The sequence below is a fragment of the Primulina eburnea genome, chromosome 7, assembly GCF_022965805.1.
Source record: "Primulina eburnea isolate SZY01 chromosome 7, ASM2296580v1, whole genome shotgun sequence".
Taxonomy (NCBI): Eukaryota; Viridiplantae; Streptophyta; class Magnoliopsida; order Lamiales; family Gesneriaceae; genus Primulina; species Primulina eburnea.
In genome coordinates this window covers 2,032,901-2,055,287 of record NC_133107.1, presented here as the reverse complement: position 1 = coordinate 2,055,287, position 22,387 = coordinate 2,032,901, and the positions used below count along the sequence as shown (strand labels likewise).

The window sequence follows — 22,387 nt, the reverse complement described above, 5'->3', positions numbered from 1 at the left end:
TATATGTTTGTAAACGATAGAATCCAATATTCCTAAAAAAAATAATCCAATTAAATATTTTGTATGTAGAGATTGTTTTTCTGGATCAAATGATAATTGTTTTAATGGGGTTTTTTTTTTTTGGGAATATTGGATTATATTATCTGTATATGTAGACAATAAATGAACTACACATTTATTTTTAACCCATTTTAGTTTGGGCCTTAAAAAGTATTTGAAGTGGACTGATATATGTGGGGGGACATCTTCGAGCCCAAACAAAATATATATCAAAATTTTACACGCAGGATACGAACCTCGTCCTCATGGGGAGCCCAAAAGATGCGCCATCAACGTACAACATGCAGTCAACGTATAAATCCGGTTAGGTCCGAGCTTATGCTGTGAGTGTACTTGAGAGAGCTGGTGATGAAGAGCTTCAGTGCTACTTACTTCAACTTGTTCAGGCTCTTCGGTTTAAACGTTCTGATAAGTCTTGCCTTTGTCACTTCCTTGTGCAACGGTGTAAGTTTTTTGCTATAAATATAATAAATTTGTACGGATTTGAGATGTTTCCAAGCTCATTTTGAGGTCCATGGGAATCATTATTCAGCACTACGCAATATTGAATTGGCTATAGCTTTTTCCGGTGGTACATTGCGGTAGAACTCCATGATCCCGCATATGCAAGACGTTTCTATTATGCCTATGCATGAGATTCTGGAAGAGAGTGTGTTGGAGGTATGAAATTTCCTCTCTCTCTCTCTACATGTATTTGTTCTGGGGGTTAGGGTGTGTGTGGATTCAGGATTGGTTCCTGCTTGAGCATTTGGCAGGCTTCTTCATTATTGTAATGCTAGTTTTGCTGAATTGTATTTGAGGTTTGATCATCACCCATAGTAGGAAAGAGATTTGCATGATTATTGACTGTTTAAAATGTTTGGAGGAAAATGTGGATTATGTTTCCATCCATGTGTCTTTGGTTTCTGACAAATAGTATCAGTAGCTAGATTGGAAGCTTGATTTGGACATCATGCCATTGTGTCTAATCTATATCTATATATCTATAATCTATACTATCTATATCTATATAAATATACAGATTGAATTGTGAATTTACTCTATTGTCCTTATCTTTATTATTATCTATTAATTACAATTATGCATTTACTCTTTTGTCCTTATCCTTATTATTTATTTACTAATTACTAAACTTTTAAATTCAATCCTTATTATTAATTATTAATTACAATTATGCATTTACTCTTTTGTTCTTATCCTTATTATTTATTTACTAATTAATAAACTTTTAATCCTTATCCTTATTATTTATTTACTAATTACTAAACTTTTAAATTCAATAGCCGAGATTAAAATTTGTTTTGTGAAAAAACCTTACAAATAATCTATATCTATCTATATCTATCTATACTAATCTATACTAATATAAATATATGAATGTGACCTTCATTTAATAATAATCATTAATATATATTTTTTTAAATCAATTTTCAATATATGATGCTAAATACATATTACTAAATGATATATTATCTATTATTAATCTATTAAGTATATGACTTTCATTTGTTAGCTTACTATTATATTATTTTTTTGTTTTACAATTTGTCATATTAATGGTGTTATTTAATTCATTTTTTTTTCTTAGTTTAATAAGATCATTAATAGTGTATTTAACTCAATCAAACTAATTATTATTTTAATTTACTTTAAATTTAATTTTAGTTACTTAAATTTATACATTGCCATCAAATAATAACAGGAAGACAAAGAGAAATGATTCGGATTGAATAAAAATAAATTATTTATAAATATTAATCTCATACAAAATTTCTTTCTCCCATTTAGAATAAAAATATTTTCAGACTTTTTATCTATATATATATAAATATACAGATTGAATTGTGAATTTACTCTATTGTCCTTATCTTTATTATTATCTATTAATTACAATTATGCATTTACTCTTTTGTCCTTATCCTTATTATTTATTTACTAATTACTAAACTTTTAAATTCAATCCTTATTATTAATTATTAATTACAATTATGCATTTACTCTTTTGTTCTTATCCTTATTATTTATTTACTAATTAATAAACTTTTAATCCTTATCCTTATTATTTATTTACTAATTACTAAACTTTTAAATTCAATAGCCGAGATTAAAATTTGTTTTGTGAAAAAACCTTACAAATAATCTATATCTATCTATATCTATCTATACTAATCTATACTAATATAAATATATGAATGTGACCTTCATTTAATAATAATCATTAATATATATTTTTTTAAATCAATTTTCAATATATGATGCTAAATACATATTACTAAATGATATATTATCTATTATTAATCTATTAAGTATATGACTTTCATTTGTTAGCTTACTATTATATTATTTTTTTGTTTTACAATTTGTCATATTAATGGTGTTATTTAATTCATTTTTTTTTCTTAGTTTAATAAGATCATTAATAGTGTATTTAACTCAATCAAACTAATTATTATTTTAATTTACTTTAAATTTAATTTTAGTTACTTAAATTTATACATTGCCATCAAATAATAACAGGAAGACAAAGGGAAATGATTCGGATTGAATAAAAATAAATTATTTATAAATATTAATCTCATACAAAATTTCTTTCTCCCATTTAGAATAAAAATATTTTCAGACTCTTTAAGTGTCAATAAAGATATGTGATTGAGAGAAATATTTGTCTTTAAGTGATTTCAAACATTGTTTTTAAGTTATTTAGTCAATTTTTTTTATAAATGCTGCTAAATAAATATTACTAAATAATATGCTCCATTTGATCATTTTGTGTTCTTGCAATGAGAGGAGTTTTTTTTTACCCTAGCGTTAACATGTTTGATTGTTATATGTCTTTTGTATTGATCATGTAATTGTGTTTGCATTGTTTATGTGATTTGTTTGTTTGCACAAAGAAAAGAGAAAACAAAATCAAATATCCAACAAAAACGGTTATTTTTCAATTTTTTATTGTTGAGATATTTTGTTAATTTTTAAATACATAATGCATGTTTTCTGTTTGCTTAGATTACTTAGTTTGAAGTGACTTAGAAAATATTAAAAAGATTGAAATATTTATTCGCTTTTATCTTATGTCTCATAATATCAAGAGATAACATTTTTTATTTATTGGGGCAAATGTATTTTCAAACTTCTGTCTATAAATCAAAATTTAAATTTTTTACGACATTATTATATTCTCTAATCAATTTTTTTTACTTAAATTGATAGAAGGCATTTTAATTTGAGTTTTTATGTTCTTGCTTATATTATTTTTGTAATATTATTTATCATGAAAATAATAGGTGAACTACAAAATTTGGTAGGTCTAAGAGTCCTCTGGTGAACGACAAATATGGATAAATTATTAAAATATATAATATCCAGTAGATTTTTGACATGCGATTTTGCTCTAATTCAATGATTATGCATGATTATAAATTTTAATTATATCACAAGTTAACGCATGCTTTGTTGTTGCTAGATATATTTAGTCAATAGTCTAATATGTTTCTATGGTTTAAGAAAAATTGTGTGACTTTGTATTATATTATTACGGCTACTTTTCTAAATGATTTTATTATGATTTCAAGGCACCATTTTTCATGTGTTTTTTAAAGAAGTGAAATGAATATCTATAAAACGATGACATTAATAAGGCTTCTTCTCTTTATTTGAAAAAAATATTGGAAAATTTATACAAATTGTGAATAATATGAGTTAATATTTAACTTGAGAGTGATTTATGGTTTTTATTGCTCGTATATACTTCAATTTTTTTGTTATTGTACTAAATAAATTATTTTAACCTTTGAGTTATAATTTTTTTTCTTATCGAGGTTGTTTGTGTTATGATTTTTTTATTCGTTTTGGTTAGTATTGTTGGCGGTAATTGATTTTTCTGATATTATATCATGTGTCTTGTTGTTTATATAAAAATAAATATGAGAGTACATCAATCAAAGCCACGTATTTTGAGTCTTCTGTTCTACGAAGAGAATAGTAAATGGTTTCTATGAATTATATAATTTCTTGGTTTTTCATACATATAATCTACGAAATGCGTCAAATTTTGAACAAAAAAGTTTTGACAAACATAGTTGATGAAAAAAAAGACATGTTAAATAAAAAATAATGTTGTGTATTACTATGTTGGGTGCGATAATTGTCCCTGCTTGGTAGAGCGGTCGAACCATGGTGCTTGAGCTGCTGTGCGGTTTAAAAGATTTGAGTTGCACAATTACTACTAGCTATAGCTTTTGGTAAAACGACAAGCGATCGGTCTTACAATTGGTATCAGAGGCAAGGTCACGGGTTCGATTCCCATTGATTGCAAGGAGTGCAATTATTGGGAGGAAGATTGTTGGATGCAATAATTGTCCCTGCATGCTTGAGCGGCCGAACTGTGGTGCTTGAGCTGCTGCGCGATTTAAAAGATTTGAGTTGCACCATTACTACTAGCTATAGCTTTTGGTAAAGCGACAAGCGTTCGATCCTACATACTATGTCCTAATTTCTGTATGATATAATTCAAGCACATTTTTTTATAGATATTTGAAATTAGGTCTAATTAAGTAACATGAAACATATACATATATATTAAATCATATTTAAAGCAAAATGTTAAGATCAAGAATGATTCAGATTTAAATTTCAACGAAACATAATGAAGAAGGAATTGAAGAATTGTATGTGTACGTTAAACGTTATATAATGATTATGTTGCTACTTCATGGTTGTGCGACATATGAATGTCATATAAAATGTCAATATTTCTCAATAAAATAGTTTTTTTCAAAAAGAAAAAAATTATTCATTTAGAAAAAGAAATACATGAAAAACAAATTGTGCATAATTCTCATTCTATTTATAATGGTATGAGAACAATTCTAAAACTTTGTTGACACAATATAACAGATCAATTCTGTGCATTTTATTGAGACATTGAGTCAGTTTCACTTTATTTTCTCCAATATTATCTCGATATATTTCGAGGTGATACGCGATTGTTTTTGTCTCTTTTTTTAGTCAAAGTGTCTAACTAGCTAATTTATAACATATATGATGGTAGCATAGAAAAATCCTCGTCAAATAAATTCACTTAAGAAAATATTGAAATTCAAATAAAATTCTACAATATTTCATCAAATTAATTTTGACTATCATAAAATGCTCATCAAATCTAAATGGTTATATTATTAGATGAGATATTGAATAAGACAAATACTTTGACATATATTTGAATGATATCTCATATGCATATCTTAATAACATTATTCGTATCTCTTCTCAAGCTTTTTAAAATACAATAATTAATTTTGTATATCGTTCCACAAGATATAAAATATTACAAAACAAAATATAAACTCGATAGAAGAAAATTTGTTTTGTTTCAATGAATAATATAATATTATGTTCTAAACGCAACAAATGAGATTGAAACTATATCATCATCATGACATGATGCTCGCAATCATTATTTCAAAGCTTCCAAAAAATGACGATCAAGATGACTTTCTTGAATTGTGTCAAATTAAATGAGGACACAATTCTAAGATATAGCCATTTGAAAAAATTCAATTATTTTTCTCACACTGATTGAGAAATAGTTAAAAATTTATTAACCTTACAGCTATATGTTGATAATATGATACTAAATATATAAAAATGATATCACAAATATCACAATATTTGAAGAAGGTGCAACACCATTCATTGGTTATGTTGTTGAAGAATATATAGGTTATAAATACTTTTAGTCACAAGTGAAAACTTATCACGAGTAAAAGCATTTTTTCTTAGGAGTTATAGTTGATTATTGTCAAAAGCTGAAAAATCATTTAACAACAAAAAAATAGTCGGAAAAATAAGATTATCAAATAAAAACAATATAGAAAATCGAAAAAATGTCGTGATAAAGAAGCAAACTACGAGCATGTCAGATCCCGGATAAGGATTGTAAATAACATAATAGATGTTAAAAACGATCAGATACTTGTTGAGCATATCAAAATAATTATATTTATATTATAACAAACTACGACAAAGAGCTGTTGAGTTGTCAAAATCAACCAAGAAGCATATTGGAAAGTGTGTCAAGTGGATAAGATATTTTCTCTGATTTATATACCGTCTATGGTCATGATTTTTTTATTTTTTATGGGTTAGTTTGTTTGAGTTGATAAATGTTAATAACCATGTTTTAATTCATTTAAATATTATTAAAATTTCGTACATATATTTTCAGTAGTTTAGTTTTTTACGTGCAACGCACGTACATTTTTCTAGTAGAAATAAAATATGTGGATATGTCTTAATTCATCTATCATTTCTCTTGATGTGGCCAGGTATCGAAGAGAACTTTTAATATGATTGAAGCATATATTGTGATAAAAGAAAGCAACCAATATCTGACAAATACTTGAACATGATCGTTGTGGCAAAGTATGGTGCGTGAGACATAATTAACTGCTCAGTTGTGTTCTATCATGAGAGATGTGAGAAATGTGAAGGGTGGAGGAACTCAGAAGAAGATTGAAAAACTTCGGCATCTCTTGTCAGGCCTTCTGAGTGAGCTCACATACTTTGATGAGGTACTGCCCTTAGTGGCTTGTCCAACATACATGTGCTTCTTACCAGCTCAAAACATGCGAGACATGTTATTTTCCAATGTCAGTTCCGTGACCACAAACATAGTCTCACCATAAGTATTTGGAATTAAAGATGTAATTTCGTTTTGTCAGCCTATACGATCACCTATGGCACCTGGGGTCCTTACAACAGGAATCATACCATCAGAATCATCAATTTTTAAAAGTGCATTGCATCCTTTGCGGCTGGCTTTCCGAACTGCAAGAGGAGGAAGCTGTAAGATTATATTTGAAAAGGGGGATGATCTCAGGCAAGACCAATGGGTAGGTGGTGCCAAATTGTAACTGCACTTTGTGACTCGAAAGGTGATTTCTTTGTGATTGTGTGTAATGTATCAAAGTTAATATTATGTTATTCAAATGGTATCATTAACGGATCGGTTGCTTAAATTGGAGAATCTCGACCTGCATTTGACTCCATATAGAGTGTTGGCGACGGGGCATGATGAAGGCATGCTTGAATTTATTCCATCCAAATCTTTGGTAAATAATTTGACAAAAGCTCTTGATTATACAAGTTTAAGGCTTAAATTTCACATACATTACGTTGATGCCGCCGAGCCATCTTGATTCGTGAGCTTTATAAACTTGGATTTAATTGCATCAGAATTTGCAAGATTAATTAAGTTGATATATAGAGTATAAATAGGTGATTATATTACAATTTTCTGATTTAGCATTCTATTGGTGATACCGTATTACCTCTCTCAAAATGCATGCATCATTTAACGGTATTAATTATATATTATTTCTGAACTATTCTTCCTCACGTACTCTTCCAGATTCTATCAGAACATCGAAGTATTACAAGCTATCTGCAAAAAATTCACCCTGATCCAGATGGACCATTTGGAATCACTGCCTCTTGTCTTGAAACATTTATTAAAAGCTGTGCTGGCTACTCAGTTATTACATATATTCTAGGCATTGGTGACAGGTAATTTTAATATAACTTACTGTATGTGACTATATTCCGTGCCTGTATTTCTAGCATCTTGAGTTTTTCATGTTATTAATGTTATGTATGTTCTTGATTTACAGGCACCTCGATAATTTACTTCTCCAAGATGATGGCGAACTTTTTCACGTGGATTTTGGGTAGAGATCCAAAGCCCTTTCCGCCACCTATGAAACTTTGTAAAGAAATGGTTGAAGCAATTGGTGGGGCAGAATTTAAGGTATTTGTCCAAAAATTTAGGACAGCCAAATCAATTGCATTTTTTCCTCATTTTTTTTCAGTCATCTCCTTCCCCTTTGCAGTCAGTATTATACGAGGTTCAAATCCTACTGTTGTGAAGCATACAACATTCTCAGGAAGTCGAGCAACCTAACTTTAAATCTGTTTCACTTGATGGCTGGTTCAAACATTCCTGCATAGCTTCCGATCCTGAAAAAGGCATTCTTAAGGTGATATTTTCTTTTTCATGAATTTTATGCTTACGAACTGAACAGCATTTATGTTTTTGGAAAATTGTTTTTTTGTCCTTTATGTTTCTTTTTTGTGATTTGAGTCTTATACGTTGTCAAATTGAGTTCGTCCATTAACTTTATTTTTTTTGCAATTTTCGTTATTTATCTGACGTGGTGCTGATGTGCCACTTGATGCTCAGTTGATGTGACACTGATGTCAGTATTCTCATTGAAAAATGATTAAAATTGTCAAAATCGAAAGATACATGAATAAGACTGAAATTTGGTTACATAGATAACCTAAATAGCAAAAAAGCGAACATAGAGAATCAAAAATACAATTTTCCATTTTGTTTTTCCCTTAGTAACTATGTCTTTCATGTTTACGTAGCTTCAAGAAAACTTCCGCCTGGACTTAGATGATGAGGAGTCGATTCATATTTTCCAGTATCTTGTCAACGAGAGCGTCGGTGCGTAATTCCCTCAAATGGTTGAAACCACCCATCGCTGGGCACATTATTGACGTTAATTTAAGACCAAAACGAGTTTCAGATCAATAGAAATATTTATATCATCTTTTCATTCAAACGCGGTTGCTCTCTGTGCTTCATACCAACTTATGGATGCATAAAGGCAACGTTGCTATGTATTATTAAAAGTACATTTTGATTGGTTTTAAACTTTAGCGTTATTCCTATTTGTGTATATAAGTCGTAAATAGTTTTACGACATCTTCAGAATGGTACACATTGTGTGATTTGTTTTAGGATAGCTCATTCAGAGACCTGGATATGAAATGGGAAATGAACGTAGGACCTGTTTTCCCCTTGTCTTCTCAGCCTATTTTATGATCAGTCGTCGTCGATCTTCATTATCGACGGCTCGCGTGTTCTGATTTTGGCGTTTACTTCCTACGACGAACAATGGACCAAATATAACTTATGTGATGAATTCCCAACATAACACGCAACTTTTTTTAAAATAATATTTGTTAATCATAATATCCGTATCGTCGTATTCCATGACATCCTAAAAGATACAAAGAAACATAAATAAATAAAAAGTGAAATTAAAAGTGAACGAAATTGAAGTCCATCGCATCTGTACAACTTGTGAAAATGAGTGCCACTACGAGAGTATCCACTTTCATCTCTTTTTGACCTAGTGCCACTACGAGATTATGCAACTAGGCTATGCTAGCCACTAGATTCGATTAATCAAACTGTCAAAAACTCAATCCACCAAATTTTATAGCTAAAAACTCTTCTGATCAAAATCTTATATTGAATGGACCAACCACCGGGTTGTGAATTTGTAATATAATTTTTTTCATATTAAAAGTTTTAGTTGACTATCATATAAATTGGAGTCAATTTGTATTTTTTGCATTTGAACAGTTGAATGATTTAAACTATTTGAATTGCATATCATTACCATTTATAATTTATGATTCAATGTCAAAAATCAATCAAATATTTTTGAGTCGTATAAATTTCTGTATTAAAAACAATGGGTGTTTTTTTTATTACACAAGGAGACAAATTTAAAGGTTTTGGAATTTGTTTTACACTCGTACAAATCATCAAATTAAATAAGCGTTGCTTCTGCCACATTAAAATGAGGCCAATAAGATTTCCAGTAGCAAAGTTGTCCCGTTTTTAACGTTGAAACGATGTGCTTGGTTGTAAATGCTTAACTACATATGTAGTCAAGTAATCCTCTACCATTCAGTCTCGAATCCGAAAATCCGATGGTTCATCTCAAACTTGAAACATTGATGTTATATATGAATTATTAATTGTACGCTAATTTCACCTTTTAATGACACAAAAATATGATTCATGGTTCCTAAACTTTTTCGAATTTCTTGTTTCGGTCCTTCAACTGTGATTCTTCTCCTCTACTACCCCTATATTTAAATACATTTCAGTCGTTTCTTTAAAGCAAGATACTTAATTAAATGGCTTTCCGATTATATTATTTCATTGATTCACTAAAAATCATAGATGGCGACTTAATGGCAATCATCATATTTGTTTACCCTAGTTTGGATCCAAACAATATTAAATATTTAATTATTATGTATAGCTCATTCCATTATTTAATATTGGATGGAGAACCCCACCCAAAAAAAAAATATCAAAATGAATTATTAAATAATATTTTGGGATAACGTAGATCACAATTTTTAAAAGATGGTAGAAAGAAATTGAATTTCACCAAATCAAAGTCCATAAATATTGTGGATCTTGCTCCAAACGGTGTACGTGAACTCGTAATTTCCTATTTTGTCGATTAAATCCCGCAGTTTTGTTAAATGATTTTTAAGCATATTTTAGAAAGATATGTGTGTATATATATATATATATATATATATATATATATATATATATATATATATATATATATATATATATATATATATATATATATATATAATTATAAGGGATGCAATATTAGTTGGAAATCATCCAAATATATCGTTTTAAAATAATGTATATATATATAGCCCACAATAAATTATAAGGGATGCAATATTAGTTGGAAATCATCCAAATATATCGTTTTAAACTCAAACGTATATGTATTGATTTTGGTTGTATCTTTCAAAAAAAGCAAAAAATTTGTGTGAGACGATCGTATTTTGTGATACACATCTCTTAATTATTTGGGTCTATCTATGAAAAAATATTACTTTTTATGTTAAGAGTATTAATTTTTATGTAAATATTTGTATGGTTAATTACCTCGTATCACAGATAAAGATTCGTGAAACCGTTTCACAATAGACCTACTCTTCCAAAAATATAATATTAAAACGACATTTTTTCAAAGCAAAATACTAATAATCAAGTGTGCCACCGGATCGTGAAATAATATGTCTCAATGAATTTGAAATCAAATATCCTAATAAAAAGTATTTTTAAAGTTTTTATACGACCGATATGATCATTCAGTTTCATATTAGAATATAATTACATGATAGTTTATATAGAATTGATTCAAATTCTGAAAAATAATTAATAAATTTTCCTTTTTTATTTATTTTTATAAAAACATAAGTCAACCGATTGTCTCCACCACAGGTCAACTTGACGACAGGTCAACATGCCTGATTGCATGCTAATTCAAATATCCACCAATATATATATACACACACCTCTCCATTCATTCTTCTCAACAAATATTCCAATGTCAGCATCATCCTCCCCCTCCCACCACCACCTCCCCGTCACCACCTCCGCCGTCGTCACCACCACCCTACGCCGCCGAATTCTCAAACTCAGCTGGAAAGGCGTAAGGCCACTGCCCTTCCTGATCTCCATCACCCTCGGCCTTATCCTACGCTTCGCCGTTCCCAAACCTCACGCCGTCACCCATAAAGCTTGGTCTCTCCTAGCCATATTCACCACCACCATCTCTGGACTCATACTAAGCCCATTGCCAGTCGGCGCCTGGGCGTTTGTCTGCCTCACCGCCACCGTCGTCTCCAAAACACTAACTTTCTCCGCCGCGTTCACTGCCTTCACGAATGAGGTCATATGGCTGATCGTCGTCTCTTATTTTTTCTCAAGAGGGTTCGTGAAGACTGGTTTGGGGGATAGGATAGCCATGATCTTCGTGAGATGGCTAGGGAGGAGCACACTGGGTTTGTCTTATGGGCTGATTCTGGGTGAGGCGGCGATTAGCCCCGCAATGCCGAGCACTACTGCTAGAGCTGGCGGGATTTTCTTGCCCATCATCAAGTCTTTGGCCATGGCCGCCGATAGTAATCCCAAGGATGTCTCGTCCAGGAAGCTTGGTGCGTATCTCGTTCAATCGCAGATTCAGGTAAGAATGAAGTAAATCTGTCGTTTTATGGAGACCAATAATTGATTCATAAAAAATATCTGCCGAGTTTAGTTTATTTCGTTCGAATAATTTTTTTCCTGAATAAAATAAGCCGAATCACTCCAATTTGATGAGAAGAATTCTTTCCTTCCTTTCTTCATGTTTTCATGCCGAATACATCGCGGGACCACAAGTGCCCACTGTCTTAGATCATTCGGTTACATTCAAATTTGACTTTGCGTATAGTTTGATGAGTTCACTTGGTTAAATAATTATCCGTTGCGCGGAACAAACAAGGTTCGAATCATGAACCATAGAGAGAAAGGGTTCAAGAATTAGTGGAGTAGGCCTAGGCGATGTCCGTTATATTTTTTTACGTGGTAACTATAAACTAATATGAAATTAAAGAAAAAATATTAAGACTTAAAAAAGAAATACGATGAAAATTTTGTATGCGCGCGCGCGTGCTCTGTTTAAGATAGCTTAAGCCTGGCAAAAAATTTCTCACTAAGCAAAACTGGGTGCATTTCTCCGGAAATGTGAATCGGATCACTGGGTGTTTATGGGCTTCTGCTTTTCTGTTTAATGGGTGACTAAGTGATTGAGCATTTTTAGTTTTTGATATGTGACAGTGCAGTAGTAGCTCAAGTGCTCTTTTCCTGACGGCTGCAGCTCAAAACCTGTTGTGTATCAAACTAGCCGAGAGTCTTGGCGTTATCGTTCCAAATCGATGGATCACCTGGCTTAAGGCGGCTGTCATACCTGCTCTGATATCTCTTTTATCGACTCCGATCATTGTGTATAAAATATATCCTCCAGAAATAAAGGCCACCCCAGATGCTCCTGCTATGGCCAGACGGAAGTTGGAGCAGATGGGTCGCATCAAGAGTGATGAATGGGTGTTGATGGGAATAATGCTTCTCACAGTTGCTTTGTGGATTGCGGGGTATGTCTACATACTAAGCTTTAACAAATCCAGAGAGTATATTCTTTGGAAATCTTGAAGAAGCGCCGGTTTCTTATTACGCATGATATGATCACAATAACATCTAGAACTAGTGGTTCCATCATCTTGCTCTAGAAGAACAAATACCCACATGTACATATATTTATCCCACCGTCACTTGATAAAAATTAGCTATGTCCGCGGATAAATAGAACAGTCAACGTCATTGAGTGAAGTTTATTATTTGAAATGAGCAAGAAGCATCAATTTTAAACAAAGCTGGTTGTAACTGTAAGGTACAGTTTACAAACCATACTTTACCTACGAAATTAGTTGAGTGGACAAACTTCATTTGCTTCATATGGCACTATGTAAACCTGAGAGCTTCACAGTTGAATTTCAGTATCTTTTGAAGCTATTTTACTTCTGTTTAACTGATTTTTCCGGCTGGTTTTAGACATTTCTGAGTGTGATTTTGCTGACTTAAAATGTTCCTCTAAATTAGTTTTCGATCACTGTATAAATGTGAGGAGCATTTGGATGCCTTTTATTGGTTGACATAATAATTAGTCCTGATTATTGCTTCCATTTAGCTAGTTACTACCCTCTTATTCTCTGGTCGGTGAAGTATATTAACGCAACACAATATGTTGTACAGAGAAACTCTCAAAATGACAAGCGTCATCGCCGCTATGCTTGGTTTATCATTACTTCTGCTGTTTGGAGTCCTCAATTGGGACGACTGCTTAAGCGAGAAACAAGCATGGGATACATTGGCTTGGTTTGGTGTACTAGTCGGAATGGCGGGACAGTTAAATACTCTCGGTGTCATACCTTGGATGTCTAGCTGTGTGGCAGATTTTCTTAAATCTCTCTCAGTTGGCTGGTTTGGTGCGTTTTGTATACTTCAGACGACGTACTTCTTCATCCATTATTTATTCGCAAGTCAAACCGCACACGTTGGAGCTTTGTACTCTGCGTTTCTTTCGATGCATTTGGCATCTAAAGTTCCCGGTTTGTTGTCTGCGCTTGCTTTGGCATACAACACCAATCTTTTCGGTGCCATTACACATTATAGCAGTGGTCAGGCCGCTGTGTACTATGGAGGTACTTTGGAGTGAATTTGGATGTTTCTTTTACATCAACCTTAAACATTTGAATCTTTGAGAATTATGATCTTGAATATATTTGATTCATTGTTCTTTATTTTATCGGTTCCCAGGCGGTTACGTCGATCTTCGAGACGTGTTTAGATTGGGTTTAGCAATAGCTCTGATCAATATTGTGATATGGGCATTGTCCGGAGCTGCTTGGTGGAAAATCATAGGCCTGTATTGAGTTCTCAACTAGCAGGTTAGCATTCTCGTTACATTTTTTCTTATGCTCTTTTTTCTGCACTTATTGTTTTTTCTCGTTAATATGACAGGGGATGCTAATAATTTGATTGTGGAGTGAAGTGGATAATTGTGCAGTCTGAATTTATCAAATCAAATGTTGCTGACATAGTGTGAGCTATCATTTGTGATTGGTGTATATCCCATCTTGACGAATGTCAGGAGAGGGATCGGGTATATCATTCTCGTCCCGACCCGATTATATTAATTTATGATTTTTTTAAAACATGTTATTATATTTTTAACACATTGGATTGACGATTATTATTTAAATAGAATAGTATTGAGCCGAAGCCTAAACAAAAATTGGCCAACACATTTAAAAGGGTTAGCCTAATTATGACAAGTTTAGGGCTTAAATTAAATGGTTAACTAATTAATCTAAATAAAAAAATTATATAAGTAAATATTATAATAATAAAACAATAAATTTATACGAAATAAAAAGAAGTTTATCATCATTTTCTCTCCTTCACTATACGTGTTGTGGTTTAACGAGACAGTGATTCACTATTGTTTAGAATTTTGTTGGATTAATCAAGAAAATGTTCCAGTTTATTTGTAATGTTATGTGAAGACTGAAGATGATTTAATTTTTAATGGTTATGTACATTGTTGGTCGTACTCATGTTCATAAGAATTTAAACCTGTTTTATCCAAATTCAATGTACCAAAAAATATTTATCACAACATATATTTCTACATAAGGGATTCCGAATGTTTTCGAACATTCGGATCCAAACACTTGTCGTGTATTAGATTGAGAAAAAAATTCACGTTTCTTGTCGAGACGAAAATTGAGCAGAAGAATTACTAGAGAGGTCCTAGCGTGCCACCTCTATATCTGTGGATGTCAATTCTTGATAGTCCAACTCATTCCGAAATCAGCAGAAAACAATAGACAATTTGGTTCTGGGTGACTCATCTGATGCAAGATCAGATAGAGTATGTGGAGTGTGCAAAATGGGGAGGAGAGTGAAGTAAAGAAGTGTTCGTATGGTACACTGACAAACGTTATATGTTATAATTAATATCAGAGTCAATTTCATATGTTCGATTATCATAAATCGCGATGAGTACAATCACTGGGAGAGATTGTTAGATACGATAATTTTTCCTACTTAAAACAACGATAGATACATGACATTTGAGCTGTCATACAATTATAATTTTTTATAAAACGATAATCGCTCGATCATATCCTATATTTTTTGTACACAAGATGTCCTAGATGTGTTGATATCGAGTCATCCGTAAAATGAATAATAAAAATATGATTATGCGATAATATATAATGATAAATTGATACAACGTATCAACGATTGTTTTAGACAACATCACACGCGATTCAAACATTTATCGTGTGCCCACGCACAAATGCCCGATGGTTACTTGTTATCAATCACCAACCTCTCGATTTAGTTCCATTTTTGTAGATTAGAAATGTCCGAATAACAAGGAGATATTTTTCACACGTACGTATCCTTTGAGTTTGATGCGTACCAACCAATTTTTTTTTTATTGCAAGTGTTGGAACTTGTCCAACTGCAAGTGAATTTAAATGGTATTGTATGTTTAATCGAGAATGTTTTTCCCATTTTTATAATGAGTAGGTCTGATGTGAGGACGTCTCACGGATATTAATATGTGAGACGGGTCAATCCTGCCCATATTCATAATAAAAAGTAATACTCTTAGCATAAAAAATTATACTTTTTCATTAATAACCCAAATAAGAGATCTGTCTCACAAATTCGACCCGTAAGACCGTCTCATACAAGTTTTTGTCTTTTATAATATTAGATCACGTGAATTTTTATATTTTTATAGAAATTAATATTTATATTGATGATAGAGAGAATAGTATTTAATCATATCATAGCGGAAGAAATAAATATTTTCCTTTATAACTAGCTCGTTCTATCATATTTTTCTCCTTCCAATATAATGATTAATTTTAATATCAAATTATAACACGATATAATTAATGTGTTGATTGTCTTATATACTATATTATATTTAAAATATTTAAAAATGTCATCGAATAGTTGAACATTTCTTGTGGTGGGCCAAGAATTCTTCATTTGCCTTGAATTTGGAGTTCATTTCATCTGACCCAAAGTTGCAAAATGCACCTAACCCCAGTCAGATTCTGACCACATGTGTAACCGTAGTTGGTTTTATTTATAGATACAGAAAGGTTGCAACTTGTAAGACTAGCCCAGCAGTGATCTCATCTGATCTGATGCTGCCACCGATCTTCTCCAGACCACCCCTCAACTTCTTCTGTCGAACTTTTCTAGCCCCTGAACATTAAATGCCTCTCGAATTTTATGGAGTAATCGTGTAAATGAAGATTGGGAATATTTCCATCTTTTAGTTTGTTTTGCTTTTGGTGGGTTGTCATTGGCTTCGAGATCTTTATTTATCTTTCTTGGGTTTTAGACTTTTAGGTGTTCGTTGCTTTTTTTTCTTCTTCTTTCCGACGAGTGCAGAGTTCGAGGAAGTGATGAAAAAGAAAGGATGAGTGTCAAAGAACAAAAGACGCGTATTGAATTTACGTGCATACGAAACTGCACCTTTTGGGAAAGTTTGGGGTGATAGGATATTGACTACCATGTCCCCTCATTCCAAATGAAAAGATTTGCTGCTGAAACGAATGAAATTAAACTTATAAATTCATCCTTGAGTTGTTGGTTTACAACATAATACTGCTAACTACTTGTAGATATAGAATGCCATTTTCCAATTTGATCGATCATCGAGCATGAAGAGATCAAATAGTTCTGATTCCTTGGGTGATTTGATGTCCATCTGTCCAGAGTCTACAGGTGATTAGCATCAAATATTCCCTTCATTTTTTTTCAGTTTTAATGGATCTGATTTGTTATCCGATAAATTCCAACATTCCCTCATTATGTTTTCTTGTCCCTGCACTATTTCCATTCATGATTTGTGAGGTTTTCTAATCAAAGGTTCCATCTTTTTTTTCCTTTAATCGGTAAGAATTTTCGTTTCCCTTGTTTTAACCATTTCGGGATCTCTTCTTACTTCCCGTGGGACAATATAATAATTACATGAAGTTTACTTCTGGTGGTGCTGATTTTCCGACTTGTGCAGATGAACGTGATCAAGAGAACAATCGCATGTACTCGGGGGAGTTTGGGACATTTGTTGAAGGGTTAGTTGAAGAATCTAAGCATGTTATGGAGAAGAAAAGAAGATTGGGGGTTGAACAAGTGAAGGCATTGGAGAAGAATTTTGAAGTTGAAAACAAACTTGAACCTGACAGGAAAGTGAAGCTTGCACAAGAACTTGGCTTGCAGCCAAGACAGGTGGCTATTTGGTTCCAAAACCGCCGTGCACGGTGGAAAACCAAGCAACTGGAAAGAGATTATGGCATCCTCAAAGCCAGTTATGACGCCCTTAAGCACGACTATGAAACTCTGCAGCGTGATAATGATATTTTGACCAAGGAGGTAATAATTTATTAGAAAGAGCATAAAAGCGGAATCTTGATTATTTCTTGCCTCTCTTCTCTTGAGAAAAAAATATGTAATTTTCAACGTTATAAAACTATGTCGATTAGCATGACCTCTTGATTCCATTTTTCTTTAATCTTCTTATATCGTTTTGTAGATCCAAGAACTAAACTCGAAGGATGATGAAGATGGTAAAAGTGAGAGCAAAGTTTCTGGGAAAGTAGAGGCAACAATGGTTTCTGACGAAGAAAAAGGTAAACTTGGACATGAAACAGTCCCTTGTGAGCATAACCACGTGAATCATAATGGAAACATCGGATGCTCTGATAGTACAGATTCGAGTGCAATCTTGAACGAGGACAATAGCCCACATCAATTCTTAGATTCTCGAAATGGATCCACCTCTTCTATGGATCTAAGTTTCAACTTTTCAGATTTTAAAGCGAGTGCAAGTGTTCTTGGAGATGCCCACAATCCCCAATCCCAACCACAGTTTGTCAAGATCGTAGAACACAATTTTCTTGACGAGGAATCTTGCGGTTCTCTGTTTTCTGATGCCCAAGCTCCAACCCTCCATTGGTACTGCCCTGATGAATGGAATTGAAAATCATTTCTTCAGGAAAAAAAAAAAAAGAAGAAGCTCATAATAAGGCAAAAGTTGAAAAAGAAGATATATATCAAACAAGATCAGGCCATAGTCACCCAAAGCCAAGACAATTTTGTATAGTGATATGATTCTTGGACTTTGCACATGTAATTTTAAGCACTGTCGGAAATTGTAGAGGTCCAGAGGATGGTGCTCAGAGTTCACGTGGGGTGTGGGGAACAAGGGAGAGGCATAAGCGTGTTAGTATGGCAAGGGAATAATATTTCACTATCATGCTTTAATTATTCTGTTTCAAGAAATCCACTCCACATGGTGCAAGTTTAAAAGAGTGGCTAATATATATGTATGTTTTATGTCTTTACCATTGCTACTTCTCTTGATCTTAGAGTTGATGATGAATGTTTTCAGATTGCAAAATTTTACTAGGTATTTATTTTCCATTATCGAAATTAAAGCTAGCTAGTATTAGATTGTTGTATAAAAATGGATAAACGAATGAAACTTGCGTTTCGTTTGAGTAATGCTAGGATATGGAAATGCATCACATCAAGACTCTTTATGAGACGGTTTCATTGGGTCAATTTTGTTAGACAGATATTTATTATTTGAATCATCTTATGTAAAAAATATTATTTTTTATTGTAAATATGAGTAGAGTTGACTCGTCTAATATATATATTTATAATAGAGCTCATCACTCTCACGAATAAAGAATTAGAGTTGTCGATATATATATATATATATATATATATATATATATATATATATATATATATATATATATATATATATATATAATTTTTAAATGTAATTCAATAATATCAGATAAATAATCATAACCAAATTGTATTGTATCATTTTCTAAAAGCCTTTGTCACCTTGCATCAATAGTTCATGATTTTCTATGCAGTACTGGTCTAAAATAATATCTACATTTGTTCACTTAATTATTAAAAAAAATGACAAATGCTAAATAATATATATATATATATATATATATATATATATATATATATATATATATATAATAAGGCATTGTTTGGTACATGGGATAAAGGTGAGATTGATAAATAATTTCTTTTATCCCATGTTTGGTACCTTTTTAAAATTATCATGAGCCCTTGATAAATAAATTATGAGAAGGATAAAACATCATTTATAAGAGACGTGATAATTTTAATGATAAAATACATTACAAATGACTTAATTATCCCCAATTTAAATGCATTTAACTTAATGTTAAATATTTATTAAATACATATATATATATATATATATACAAATATATAGATACATATATATACACACATGTATATATATGTGTGTGTATATATATAAATACATATATATATTATATTATATAGCGTAATTTAAGAATTGAGACATGTAATTACAAGATCTTGATAACAATGAAATATAAGTTTTTGTGATAAGGTTAATTTTGTCATTACAATTCAATATATAAATTTAATCACTATTGTTAAAATCATACCAAACATATTATCTTATCATGTATCCCTTACTTATCATATCCTATTGTTATGACCAATGGAATTCGGATATCTCCACACTGGTATGATATTGTCCACTTTGGGTTTTAATCTTTATGGTTTTGTTTTTGGAACCACCCAAAAGACCTTATACCCATGAAGATATCATCCATCTTTATTAACTCACGATCTTTCTCTAGATCTTCCAATGTGGGACTTTGGTTGAACCCCAACAATCCTCCCCTCAAACGAAGTTCCACTATTATTCTCATGGTCCGAGCCTCCCCTCAAGCCTTATTCGTCCTCCAATCGGGGTTACTCCACTTCACTGCGTTGGAGCGCACGCCTGACATGAATACTGTGAGCATAAACCACCCCGAGAGTTTAATCAAGGATTTTTACCGGGAGCCCTCACCTCCTTCGTTTAGGTATCGAGGATTCTACCCTACACGGCTCGATCTAAACCATAGCTCTGATACCGTTTATTAAGATCAATGAAATCCAGATATCTCCACACTTATAAACCCACATGCCTCTTGCAGCGAGCTGTACACAAGCAAAAAAGTATCATACATTGCTTCATTTTATTTGGAATATTTAAACACCACAACCTTGTCGAATAGCGTCGCACTCTCACATGACGTCGTTTTGACAGTTTGACGATTTTTAATATAACACATTCTAATTGGATCGCTCATTAATTATTTCACCAAAAAAAAGACACAATTCACATACATGAATTTGCCCAAAAAAAAAAAAAAATTGGGCGAAGAAAGTAAAATTTCAACTCATAAATTATTAATCAATATATCATGTGTGATATCACTGGTTTGGTAAAGTGATAACCCACAATTTTATGAGAGAAAAAGCTCGTTTTTTTCCTTGTATAAATTTCTAGATTAAGGAACCGTGTACAAATTTTTTATACATTTGTAAAATTCCTTCAAATATAATGCATGCATGCATGCATGCATTGCGACGGATAATATAACCAAACCGTCGCCACACCGTCGCTATTATTAGCGACGATTTATAAACCGTCGCTGAAATGTACCCAGCGACGGGTTATAAAACCGTCGCAACTGAGCGACGGGTTTAAACCGTCGCTAAAGGCGCTCTTAACCGTCGCTAAATGCGCATTTGAAACTTTAATAAATTTGCATGATGGGCTTATACTCTTGCAAGCCCACGATCCATGCCCCCATTATATTAATATCATCATAATCTCGATCGACGATCCAATATCATCGATTGACAATTTCAACTTGTTTGTTTATATGACGCACACTTTAATTTCGAGATACCTACCTCTACGCACGCTACGCGTAATTGTATCAACATCTTGCACATATACGCCGCGGATAATTTTGAACTTTCAACGGCTTGCAAGTTTGCAGCCTTCAATATACGCTGCGGTAAGAGAATTTGCGCGCTGCCAAAATCCATTTTTGTTGTAGTTAATATATTGTGGGTGTTCAACCGAAATGGATTTTTATTAGAAGTTTGAACACCCACAATATTCACTACAACAAAAATGGATTTTCGCAGCGCGCAAATTCTCTTATCGCAGCGTATATTGAAGACTGCAAACTTGCAAGCCGTTGAAAGTTCAAAATTATCCGCGGCGTATATGTGCACGATGTTGATACAATTACGCGTAGCGTGCGTAGAGGTAGGTATCTCGAAATTAAAGTGTGCGTCATATAAACAAACAAGTTGAAATTGTCAATCAATGATATTGGATCGTCGATCGAGATTATGATGATATTAATATAATGGGGCATGGATCGTGGGCTTGCAAGAGTATAAACCCATCATGCAAATTTATTAAAGTTTCAAATGCGCATTTAGCGACGGTTAAGAGCGCCTTTAGCGACGGTTTAAAACCGTCGCTCAAAAGAAATGATAAGCATTGATTTGAAAAAAGCATTCAAGTATGAATATATCAAGGTGTAGTAGGACCCCATCATACATGATTGGCCATGCATAATCATTACCAAAAAGAAAATCATGATATCTAGTTTTAAAGTCAACCATCGAAATGCAAAATGTGCTTTCATTTGCATGAAATAAAGCAGTATCGAAATTTTTTATTGAAATAAATTCTTGATTTTTCCATTATTGAGTCATAATTTGGAGTTTGATATTAGACAGAGACATGGCTGTGTGATTATCTTGTTTTTATTTTATGGCTATAATCAATTTGAAGTGTCCCGTAAGAAATAGAGAGTTTTTTTTTTTGTTATGATTTTGATATGTTATATTATTAAATTGTGACAAAAATTTGTGTGAGACGATCTCACGAGTCGTATTTTGTGAGACATATCTCTTATTTGAGTCATTCATGAGAAAATATTAATTTTTATGCTAAGAGTATTACTTTTATTGTGAATATCATTCATCTTACAGATAAAAATTCGTGAGACCGTCTCTCCAGAGACCTATTTTGAAATTTATGGAGAAATCAAAACAATAAGGGCAACTCCAACGCTGCGCCAAAATGGTATAAAACACCATTTTGGCGCAGCTTTTGGAGCT

The 22,387-nt window shown here is 32.3% G+C and overlaps 2 protein-coding genes, 1 long non-coding RNA gene and 1 pseudogene across 3 annotated transcripts; all 4 read left to right on the top strand.

The window, feature by feature from the left end:
• Positions 1-366: 366 nt before the first annotated feature.
• LOC140835968 (uncharacterized) lies at positions 367-7,184 on the top strand. The gene is made up of 4 exons (XR_012118956.1): positions 367-504; positions 593-720; positions 6,387-6,632; positions 6,783-7,184. It is a non-coding gene; the product is annotated as an uncharacterized lncRNA (long non-coding RNA).
• A 221-nt stretch (positions 7,185-7,405) lies between these two features.
• On the top strand, positions 7,406-8,932 carry LOC140837350 (phosphatidylinositol 3-kinase VPS34-like; annotated as a pseudogene).
• Positions 8,933-11,282: 2,350 nt separating this feature from the next.
• Positions 11,283-14,472, top strand: LOC140836496 (dicarboxylate transporter 2.1, chloroplastic-like). Its single transcript, XM_073202046.1, has 5 exons — positions 11,283-11,930; positions 12,563-12,876; positions 13,535-13,983; positions 14,099-14,229; positions 14,303-14,472. Exons 1-4 carry the CDS (start codon positions 11,292-11,294, stop codon positions 14,212-14,214), a joined length of 1,518 nt encoding a protein of 505 aa, XP_073058147.1. The 5' UTR covers positions 11,283-11,291; the 3' UTR covers positions 14,215-14,229; positions 14,303-14,472.
• A 2,001-nt stretch (positions 14,473-16,473) lies between these two features.
• LOC140836495 (homeobox-leucine zipper protein ATHB-5-like) lies at positions 16,474-18,720 on the top strand. Its single transcript, XM_073202045.1, has 3 exons — positions 16,474-17,101; positions 17,391-17,749; positions 17,910-18,720. The coding sequence occupies exons 1-3, from the start codon at positions 17,038-17,040 to the stop codon at positions 18,354-18,356; spliced, it is 870 nt and encodes a 289-aa protein (XP_073058146.1). The 5' UTR covers positions 16,474-17,037; the 3' UTR covers positions 18,357-18,720.
• The last annotated feature ends 3,667 nt before the right edge of the window (positions 18,721-22,387 follow it).

Bases quoted from the DNA above. Each gene is read 5' to 3' on its own strand.
- LOC140836496 (XM_073202046.1), top strand. From the start codon at position 11,292: ATGTCAGCATCATCCTCCCCCTCCCACCACCACCTCCCCGTCACCACC. The intron at 11,931-12,562 runs GTAAGAATGAAG...GATATGTGACAG, and splicing joins TCGTTCAATCGCAGATTCAG to TGCAGTAGTAGCTCAAGTGC. The intron at 12,877-13,534 runs GTATGTCTACAT...TATGTTGTACAG, and splicing joins GTTGCTTTGTGGATTGCGGG to AGAAACTCTCAAAATGACAA.
- LOC140836495 (XM_073202045.1), top strand. From the start codon at position 17,038: ATGAAGAGATCAAATAGTTCTGATTCCTTGGGTGATTTGATGTCCATC. The intron at 17,102-17,390 runs GTGATTAGCATC...CGACTTGTGCAG, and splicing joins CATCTGTCCAGAGTCTACAG to ATGAACGTGATCAAGAGAAC. The intron at 17,750-17,909 runs GTAATAATTTAT...ATCGTTTTGTAG, and splicing joins ATGATATTTTGACCAAGGAG to ATCCAAGAACTAAACTCGAA.